At 38.2% G+C, this 11,184-nt stretch overlaps 1 protein-coding gene and 1 pseudogene across 1 annotated transcript in view; both read right to left on the reverse strand.

The window, feature by feature from the left end:
- ATP7A (ATPase copper transporting alpha) overlaps positions 1-11,184 on the reverse strand; it is a 147,170-nt gene that overhangs the window by 20,079 nt on the left and 115,907 nt on the right. The window contains exons 14-16 of the mRNA XM_040630413.1: positions 11,023-11,157; positions 3,023-3,217; positions 1,295-1,477 (exon numbers count right to left, since the gene is read on the reverse strand). Of these exons, the coding sequence (XP_040486347.1) occupies positions 1,295-1,477; positions 3,023-3,217; positions 11,023-11,157 (513 nt within the window). The remainder of the gene's footprint in view (positions 1-1,294; positions 1,478-3,022; positions 3,218-11,022; positions 11,158-11,184) is intronic.
- Positions 7,465-9,895, reverse strand: LOC121102758 (annotated as a pseudogene).

The raw sequence follows: 11,184 nt of genomic DNA on the forward strand, positions 1-11,184 counted from the left end.
GTAATATTTGTTATGTGGGCACTGGTAATAGTCAGCACAATTTAACTGCATGTATCCTTTGATCTAGCAATTGCACTGATAGGCATTTAACATAAAGATAAATTTGCAAAAGCTGACGAGAACTTGAACTGTACACTGTAAGAGACGAAAAAACCAATCATACAGTAGTTCACAATATAGCTACTAAACATAATGAGGCAGATCTATATGTCCTAATATGGAAGACTCATTCAATAAAATAAAAAAAAAAAGGTACCACAGATTGGTCACTGTGTGACCTTTCTACATAAAGTCTAAAAAGTAATAAATGCATATATGTTCAGATATGCATTTAAAATGGTTAACAAATATTCACTTTTGGGATTATACTAAAAATTACTGAATTGTACAATTTATGATGAACTTTATAGTATGTGAATTGTATCTCAATAAAGCTGCTACAGGAGTCCTCCTTCTCCCAGCCACGGTTTCACTTTCCTTCAGTTACTCATGGTCAGCTGTGGTCTGGAAGCAGATGATCCTCTTTCTGACATAGCATCAGAAGGTCAATTGGAGCCTAATGCCAAGTCACAATGCCTACATCGTTCATCTCATTTCATCTCATCACACGGGCATTTTACCACCTCACATCATCACAAGAAGGGTGAGTACAGTACAATAAGTAATTTTGAGAGAGAGAGAGAGAGAGACCACATTGACATAACTTTTATTACAGTATATTATAATTATTCCATTTTATTATTAGTTATTATTGTTAATCTCTTACTGTGACTAATTTATAAATTAAACTTTCTCACAGGTATGTATGTATAGGAGAAAACATAGTACATAAGGGGTTCAGTACTCTGCAGTTTCAAGCATCTACTTGGGTCTTGGAACGTATCCCCTGCAGATAAGGGGAGACCACTGTATTTTAAAAGACTGTTAACAGATTAACACTTGTTAAACTCTAGAGAGAGGAATTATGAAAGAGCGCAGGGAATGAGGCTTTCCTTTTCATTATGTAACTCTCTGAACTATCTGAATTTTCCTACCATAAATAAGCATTACATTTTAATTTTTTAGTCAACAGGGGTTATCTGTGTGATAGAATTATAGTTAATTTCTGTTTTCATCTTTATACTCTTCTGTATGAAGAAACTAACACATACTATAAAATAAAATGAGAAAGTACAAGTCTTTCTAGCCTCCTACCAACTATACTATGTAAATCATAGTCAAATGCCAGTTTGGATTTGGTCTGTGTAATTCCTGTAGATGACAACTAAATTAATAAACAAAGGAAAAATTGTACCTGCTTGCAGTATTTGGTTATGGCTGCTCCTAGAGGGTGTTCACTGTTACTTTCAGCAGTTCCCACGATGGCCAGGATCTTACTGCGTGATATTCTGTTACTTTCCACTAGAACCTTTACTTGATTCACTACTGGGGTTCCATGGGTAATGGTTCCGGTCTTATCAAATACCACTACCTTCACCTGTAAGAAAATTAAAATACACTGCACCTATATGACTTGATAATCCTTAATACTACCTTTCCAAAAATAAGAAAAAGGTTTACTTTGTCAGATGAATATTTTGTTTCTTAATAAATTGACCTTTGACTTAATTGGAGTTGAACTGTCTTTGAGTGAGCAAAAGTAAGGGAGAATAAGAGAAAAAATACTCTAAGTTACATCTAATAGCCCTCCCTTGCTAATGTTCAACCATATTGTGAATATATGTTAAACAACTAGAATTGTTAATAGTTGACTGTTAATAAGTACTTAAGAGATGACTCAGTGCCTCAAGGAAAGAGAAAGGCTTTCAATACTAATGAGTTCCAGAACTGCAGTGGAAATCTGGGCAGTAGGCATATGATTATAAAAGAAAGGTAAGTAATTAAGTTGAAGTGAACACCAGATAAGACCTGCTGGTTTGCTTTGATTTTATTGGGTCTAGATGAGAAGCCTGGTCTGAGAAGAGACAGCTCTGTGAACCCATGAGGGAAACTGAGCCCAGACAGGAAAAAGGAAGAATCCGGAATTAGAGAACACAGTCACCCCACAGTAAACATGGAATACAAACCTTGAAAAAGGACTGGCTTGAGGAACCAAGATGAAAAGAGATATAACGACTACATACAAAGCATAATTCTGAACAAGAGAAAAAATAGCTATAAAGAGCATTATAGAAACAATTGAGGAAACTGGAATACGGACTAAAGGTTAGATAACAGTATTATAGCAATGTCAATTTCTTGATTTTGATCTCTGTACTATGATTATGTAAGAGAATGTCCTTGTTCTTAGGAAAGGAGCCTGATATCTGCAGTAAAGGGGACACAGGAGTTCTTTATGCTGTTCTTTCAATTCTTAAGTTTGAAATTAAATCAAAGTAAATAAAAAATTACTATAAATACTAACAGCTTGTATTCACTGGTTATATGAGGTTCCAAATCTGTTCTAAGCAGTGTTCTGTTTTTACTATATGCATCTGTATATAGTTTATATCCTCATAATAAGAACATATTAGAAGGAACATGGTTTTAGTTGAAGTCAAGTAGCCTTGATTGAAATTGTTTTGGAAATCCTAATATGAGAGAGATGAGGAATAAGATTGTATTTCTGAAGCTATAGCTGCAAACTCTCAGCTAGTGGCAAAGGCACGAAACTGCAATGTTAGGATAAGCACTATCTCACGGTGAAGAACACAAACATGGAGTCGCATTTTTCCTGGGCAAACGCCTCTTCTGTCTTCCTGACCTAAAGACATTTCTAATCTAAGTTGGAATAGGACTCCAAGTTTTCCACATCAGGGTCTGCTCTAAGAAAGTAGGCCTGGAGTAGTTTTAGAGATCTTACATAACTAAGACCAATCCAGAACAGAACCAAAATAACACCTTTCCTACCTCAACCCTCAGGATAGTCCCAGAAGAAGCTCGGCTTATGGACCATGTGGAAATAATTTTGGATTCTGTTTCCCAATAGGGGTGCTACTGCTAGTTTGCATGGGACAATTCTTAGTTCTGGGGACTATCTTACCTTATGAGCCATCTCCAATGGCTCGCCACCTTTGATTAGTATGCCATTTTGAGCGCCTACTCCTGTACCCACCATCACAGCAGTTGGAGTGGCTAGTCCCAGTGAACAGGGGCATGCAATGCACAGAACTGTGATAGAGGCTTGGAAAGCAAAGCGTATTATCGTTTCTGTTCGGGAGATACTTCTGTTATATCCCTTTAGAAGAAAGGCATGAATTTTGGTTATTGATCTAGAGCTGTATGAAACAAAAGGAACAATGCTTAACTCTATTTAAATAAAACCACATTTTTCAAGGCACACATAATCCTACTTAGCTGCCAACATACACATTTTGGTTACTAGTAAGAAATCACTTTTTTCTTCTTGTACGAATATAAGAAATTGTGACATTACTGGTAAACAAGTCATAGTCCTGAAATCAGAAATTCAATTTTGCTAATTCCAGAGTTACAAATTATGCAGTTAATCTAAAGAACATGAAAGTCAGCTTTTTACCTCTATATTGAGAATAAGTGCTTTTACTGGGATTTTCAAAAATAGCTGCAAATATGGGACCTGGTTCTCAGCAACTCTGATCCTGAAGAAAAAGAATTTTGAATCTCTGTACACTAAGACCATAAATCTGCCTTTCACACTATACTTTCAAAACAATGGAAAAATCACCCAGCATGCAAAAGAAGCTTAATCCTATTTCAGTAAAATTCTTTTGAACATAACAGTGTGAACTGAGTATATCAGGTAGTATATAGCTCTTAGTGACACTGAATATTTGCTTGTGTGAGTAAATACAATTGACAGTATTAGGGGAAATCTCCTAAGCCCCCTCCCCCGCCCCGAACTCATGAGAAAAATTCCTAAGAGATACACATTCCAAAATACTTCTCAGCAATCTTCTCGTTCAGTGTGTAATTAACGAATGTGAATCATTTAAAAAAATTTTTTATATTATACTAATGACCATATATCATGAAGTAGATACATAGTTTTTATGATTCTACCTGTTCTGTTTGTTTTTTTCTTTTTTTTACATTCAGAATTTTTTTTTAAGATTTTATTTATTTATTCGACAGAGATACAGCCAGCGAGAGAGGGAGTGGGGAGTGGGAGAGGAAGAAGCAGGCTTATAGCGGAGGAGCCTGATGTGGGGCTCGATCCCATAACGCTGGGATCACGCCCTGAGCCGAAGGCAGACGCTTAACCGCTGTGCCACCCAGGCGCCCCTACATTCAGAATTTTTATCTCAAAATAAAGAACCACAGGGGCGCAAGCGTAAATCCCTCCATCTCATCTAACTCTCTGAAATGTTCCAGAGTTAGAAGTCTCCAATTTGTTTTTTATCCCCTTAAAAGAAAGCCACTCTCTCCTCCACAATTCCCCTCCAGCGCCCCCAAGAGGCCACATGTCTTGATCTCACACTCTTCTTAACTATTTCCATTGTCTGGGTCTACAGTGAGAGTCCTCCACCCTCAGCCTCAAGACTTAAGGAGTTCTCCCCCAACTCTCCAACAAGAAAAAGTAGCCAGATGAGACTGAACACTAAAGCTTGGAAAAAAGCCATAGACACAAATTCCACAAAGCAGAGGCAGTGTTATTTATACACAGAGAGATGTTTAACAGATTCTATCCAAAAGGGGGCTGTAGGAACACAGGAAACAAGCTACCAATAAACTACTTCCAACTAGAGCAAAGTGACAGTACATATACATTCACACTCTCTCAAGTGTGGGCTACACTGCACATTTACTCACACTGTCTCAAACGTATGCGCCCCTAAGGGCACTTGACCTAATACAATGGAAACATGGTAACGAGGGTAACTTGACATGGTAGCAGATGAATAAGCATTTGATGACGCCAAAGCAACAACATACATCAACAAGATAATAAGGGTTCAGGAAAAATCCTCTCCCAGAGCTGAGGTTACGAATTCAAAGTTAGCTATGAACATTCTCCTCCGAATTCTTTTAAAGCTATGGCTTACAACAAATTAAAAATCCACATCAAATAAGACAAAGGATAAGAACCATACGATCATTTCAACGGATGCAGAAAAAGCACTGACAAAGTACAAAATCCATTCATGATAAAAACACTCAACAAAGTATGTTTAGAGAGAATATACCTCAACATAATAAAGGCCATTTATGAAAAACCCACAGCTAACATCATCCTTAATAGAGATAAATGGAGAGCTTTTCCCCTAAGGTCAGGAACAGGACAAGGATGTCCACTCGAACCATTTTTATTCAACATAGTACTAGAAGTCGTAGCCACAGCAATCAGACAACAAAAAGAAATAAAAGGCATCCAAATCGGTAAGGAAGAGGTAAAACTTTCACTATTTGCACATGACATGATACTATATATAGAAAACCTGAAAGACTCCACCAAAAAACTGCTAAAACTGATAAATTCAGGAAAGTAGCAGGATACAAAATCAATCTACAGAAATCTGTTGCCTTTCTATACACTGATAATGAAGCAGCACAAAGAGAAATTAAGAAAATAATCCCATTTACAATTTCACCAAAATAATAAGATACTTAGGAATAAACCTAATCAAAGAGGTGAAAGACCTGTACTCTGAAAACTAAAACACCAATGAAAGAAACTGAAGAGGACACAAAGAAATGGAAAATTATTCCATGCTCATGGATTAGAAGAACAAATATTATTAAAATGTCTATACTACCTGGGATACCTGGGTGGCTCAGTTGGTTCGGTGGCTGACTCTTGATTTCAGCTCAGGTTGTGATCTCAGGGTCCTGGGATCAAGCCCCATGTTGGACTCTGTGCTCAGCAAGGAGTCTGCTTGAGGATTCTCTCCCTCTGCCCCTCCCCTTGCTCATGCTCGCTCTTTCCCTCTAAAATAAATAAATCTTAAAAAAATGTCTACACTACCCAAAGCAATCTGCAAATTTAATGTAATACCTATCAAAATAGCAACAGCATTTTTCACAGCACTAGAACAAACAATCCTAAAATTTATATGGAAACACAAAAGACCCCGAATAGCCAAAGCAATCTTGAAAAAGCAAAGCAAAGCTGCAGGCGTCACAATTCAAGGCTTCAAGTTATATTACAAAGCTGTAGGAATGGAAACAGTATAGTAGTGGCACAAAAATAGATACAGAGACCAAAAGAACAGAATAGAAAACCCAGAAATAAACCCACAATTATATGGTTAATCTTCAACAAAGCAGGAGAGAATACCCAATGGGAAAAAGACTTCAACAAATGTTGTTGGGAAAACTGGACAGGGACATGCAAAATGAGGAAACTGGACCACTTTCTTACACCATACAAAAAAAATAAATTCAAAATGGACAAAAGACGTAAATATGAGACAGGAAACCATCAAAATCCTAGAAGACAACACAGGCAGCAACCTCTTTGACCTTGACCGTAGCAAATTCTTACTAGACACGTCTCCAGAGACAAGTGCAAAAATGAACTACTGGGACTTCATCAAGTTAAAAAGCTTCTGTACAGCAAAGGAAACAATCAACAAAACTAAAAGGCAACCTACGGAATGGGAGAAGATACTTGCAAATGACATATCTGAGAAAGGGTTAGTATCCAAAATCTATAAAGAACTTATCAAACTCAACACCCAAAAACCCCAAAAAATCCAGTCAAGAAATGGGCAGAAGACATGAATAGACATTTCTCCAAAGATGGCCAACAGACATGTAAAGATGTTCGACATCACTTATCGTCAGGGAAATGCAAATCAAAACCACAATAAGATATCACTTCATACCTGTCAGAATGGCTAAAATCAACAACACAAGAAATAACAGGTGTTGGTGAGTATATGGAGAAAAACAATCCCTCTTACACCTTTGGTGGGACCTGGTGCAGCCACTCTGGAAAAGAGTATGGAGGTTCCTCAAAAATTAAAAACAGAACTACCCTACGATCCAGCAATCACACTACTGGGTATTTACCCAAAGAATACAAAAACACTAAATTCAAATGGACACATGCACCCCTATGTTTATGGCACCATTATTTGTAACAGCCAAGATATGGATGGAGCTAGATAGTATAATGCCAAACAAAATAAGTCAGTCAGAGAAAGACAAATACCATATGATTTCACTCATATGTAGAACTTAAGAAACAAAACAAACGAACAAAGGGGGAAAAAGCTAGAGAGAGAGACAAGCCAAGAAACAGACCCTTAACTATAGAGAATAAACTGATAGTTACCAGAGGAGAGGTGGGTGGTGTATATACCTGAAACTAATATAATACTGTATGTTAACTAACTGGAATTAAAGCTAAAACTTTCAAAAAAATAAAAAAATTAAAATCTCCTTAGAAACAAAATTGGGTTACTCATTTGGAGGGCTCCCCCATCAGATTGGTGATTAGGAATAGTTTTCTTTTTTAAAAAGAGTCCGCTACATGGGGAAGAACTTTTTTGGTCCAGTGAGGGGAGAAAGGAGTTCTAGAATTAATCTTCCCTTCTCTGGACTCCATCCAAAATTAGAATCCATCAACCACCATTAACTACAATACCTATTTTGGTAATCATCCTAGATTTCAAGGAATACTACATATGATCTTCAACAAAGAAAAAAGTTCCAAAGGAAACCAGTAGCTTCTTAATATAGGCACATGACTTTCCTGAGAAGTTAAACTTGAGAGTTTCTACCTGAAGGACAGAAACTGTTAAGAGGCAATGTGCAAATCTCACACACCACATCATGTATGCTTCAACAACACATTACATTTCTCTCTAAAGTCTTCTCTTCTTATTGCACCTTGACCTTTCCAGTATCAAATCTTCCACCCTATAACCTCTCTTTAAGCACCTCCCTCTAACCTCAATTTCCTTGAGTTCTCATTATTTGGTAAAATTGCTTTACACTTAAAGAACTAAATATTTATGTAATAAAACCAGAAGATAAACAGAACTCGAGTTAATAATCTCTGCAGAGCTGTATAGAAGTGAGGAAGGTGCTCTTATTTAATCCCTCTCTGCCCTCCAAACTCATGTAGATTTGCTTCCTGTTAAGTCTGGGGTGGGGGAAACTGCACCTTACTCTTACACTCCTATATGTCCTTGTGAGGCAATACTGAACCCAAGGGAGGAAAAGCTGGCAAAGCTGTCATATGCCAAGCAGCCAATTCCTTTTGAAATGAGGAAGGTTCACTTGGTCTCTCCTAAACAGAAGAGAATGTCCAAGCAATAAAATGTTTAAAAAGCCATTGAAGATACAACTAATTCCAGCACTGGGTTCCTCTGTGTGCCCATGAAGTGTGTGGGAAGAGAAAGGAATCAAGTAGCAGCATTCAGAAACAGTCCCGGGTTACAACCTGATGAGGTCTCTCTCTCTCTCTCAGGGAGAGTTTGCTTTTTCATGTTGGTAGGGAGGCAGGAAGGATGCACGGCTTAGACCTTGGTGGTAGTCTCCCTCAACAGGTTGGATGCTGTTTATCTCCACAATGGGGCCTTTGTCAGCTCTACTGTCCTCTTTCACCTGCCCTTCAAAGTCTCGTTAATTTCCTCAAAAGTCCTGCCGTGGGTCTCGGGGACTAAAGACCAAGAAGATAACAAGGAAGCCAGTGAAGACAATACAAACACGGGCTCCTAAACAGAATGCAGCTGAGGGGGAAGAGCTGCCCAACCAAAAAGTTGGAGGTCCCGTTGGAACAACCAGCCTCTGCCATTGCAGCTGGGTGGGGTCCCTGGCTGAAGAGTTTGGCCATAATAAACGGGGGAATGGAGCCTGGGCCAATTTCAAAAAATGGCATGAAGAAACAAGACAGCTGCAATACAGACAAAGCCCATTCAGTTATACTTGTCCTTTAATAATAATGAAATGGTCATGAGGATGGAACAAAAAGTCATTCCTCCAAGACCAATCAGATGCAGAGTCTTCCTCTCTGCCCTTTCCACTAAAACCAGAGAAACTACAGCGAAGACAGGATTCACCACACCCACACCAATGGCTCCCCAACACCTGCATCTTTGAAGATTCCTACTCAGTAACAGAACAAAGCACTGATTCTCCAGCCAGGAGAGCTGGAGCATGGTGGGAATGATGATATGCTGTCAGCAGCTGGGCACGCTGCAGAGCTCCAGCACAGTGACTTGCTTTTCTTGTGCCATCCCAGCACTCTCATCTTTTATCTCCCTGATGTCCTGTCTGAGTCACACCCTGGGTGCCCCACAATCACTAGAAGATCTCCTTAGCACTCTCTTCTTCCCCTCTGTTAATGACCAAGAATCTAGGACTTTCAGGGCAAAATGGAAGGGCTGTACTTCGTAGGACAGCTAGAATGATGGTGAAGCCCAACAGCAGGGGCCAAAGCTCTTCAGCCTCCAAGACGACTTTCAGACCAAAAATGTGAGCCACCAGAATCCTGACAACAATGCCCAGCCGGTTAGGAACGCCAAAGCCCCCACCTGCCACCACAGGGCAGTTAGGAGATATCTCTCCAATGCATATGGGCACAAAACCTGTGCAGTATCTGCAGAAGAGGTCAATAATCTATTGGCCCAGGACTGGCATTTCAACAGACTCTGCTAATTTGGAGAAACCCATTAGGCAGCCACCAGTAACAACCAATAGGTTGACAAGAAGCGTTGAATTGTGCCTGCCAAAGCTGTTGACAAAAAGTCCAGTGGAAAAGGAGCCAATCATACCACTAATGGAGAAGATGGCCACAGACAAGGACCAGAGGGAAGTGAGTAACACCTGAGTGGGAGTCTTCTAATCTCTCTTCCAAAGAACAATTGAGAAAATCCTTTATGATTGTCTCAGGAGCACTGATGACTGAAAAGAGCCAAACTGGAGAGTCTATTTTATCAATGGAGACAGCAAAGATCAGAGGTGCTGTGACCGTCTGTGTCCCCATGGGGGACATTTAATTCTTTTCCAATCTTCAATAAATATCTAGGAGTGAGAGCCCAGAGACACCTCTTTTAGACAACAAAATCTTCAAAATGTCCTTCTTGGCAATAAGTTTTTCTTCAGGTCCCCAGTAAGGCTCTACGTCTCACCCTCACTCTCCTGATTCTATTTGTTCTTTAACTGAAGGGACAAACAACATGAAACAGTGTATAGCATGGCATTTTTTTTTTTTAAATAATGAAATACAACAAAGTAAGACTTTCTTAGTAGTAATGACTTTATGGTGCTAGGTTCTTACAAAGTTCTCAAATACTTAAACTAAGCATTCACCTAAGAGGCATTTATCTTTACAGAAACAGTTAGAAGGGACTTTCATAGACATGAAAGCTTATGCTTTAATATATGTCATATGTGCATGTTTTCACCTACACTAATTCCAATCTTGCAATTTAGGTATTATTATTACTACATTACAGGTGACAAACAAGGATAACAGAAGTGACTTAAAGGCTATATCTCTAATATGAGGCACAATCCAGACCTACTTTACCACTTTACAACACCATACTTTTGAGACTATCATAGAACTACAGAGGAACAGGCACTAATATTACCATATATTTATAATGCATTTAATAAATTACAAGTGTTTCCAATATATCATCTTATTTAACTTTCACAACAGCTGCAAGTTATGCAGGATGGGTATTATTAGAATCTCACTTAATAAATGAAGAAACTGAAGCTCAGCGAGAAATTAAGTTGACCTAAGATCACACTGATGGTATATGGCAGAACTGAAATCCCAAGGTTTTTCTCAATATTATCTACAGTCCTTTGAGAAAGCAGAGTCATGTTGGGAATGAGACCAGGTATAAAATATAAAAGTTCAGTATTTGCTTTGGGAAGATCATAATGAAAATAATAAAAAAGAAATGAAAATAATGAAAAAAAATCTTTCCAGAAGGAAATTTTTATATTTATAGAAATGCAAATGTTATTCTTATTACCCTCCCATTCCAGGCCCATAAAGATACTAGTAATTATTAAAGTTATTTTCCAACTAATAGTTTATGCAAAAGATTCACAAACTATTTTACGTATGGCAAAGAGTTGTTACAAGTCACTTACAGGAAAGTAGGTTTCCACAATTTCAAAATTCAGAAATCCAATTATAATCCAAACCAAGAGGGTAGTGATGGAAATAATAACAATAAAAGGAACAAAGTAGCCACTGAGTTTGTCTGCAAACTGCTGGATAGGAGCCTAGAATAATAATAATAATAAAAATAA

This window comes from Ursus maritimus, assembly GCF_017311325.1.
Source record: "Ursus maritimus isolate PB19 chromosome X unlocalized genomic scaffold, ASM1731132v1 scaffold_X1, whole genome shotgun sequence".
In the NCBI taxonomy this organism is placed as follows: domain Eukaryota; kingdom Metazoa; phylum Chordata; class Mammalia; order Carnivora; family Ursidae; genus Ursus; species Ursus maritimus.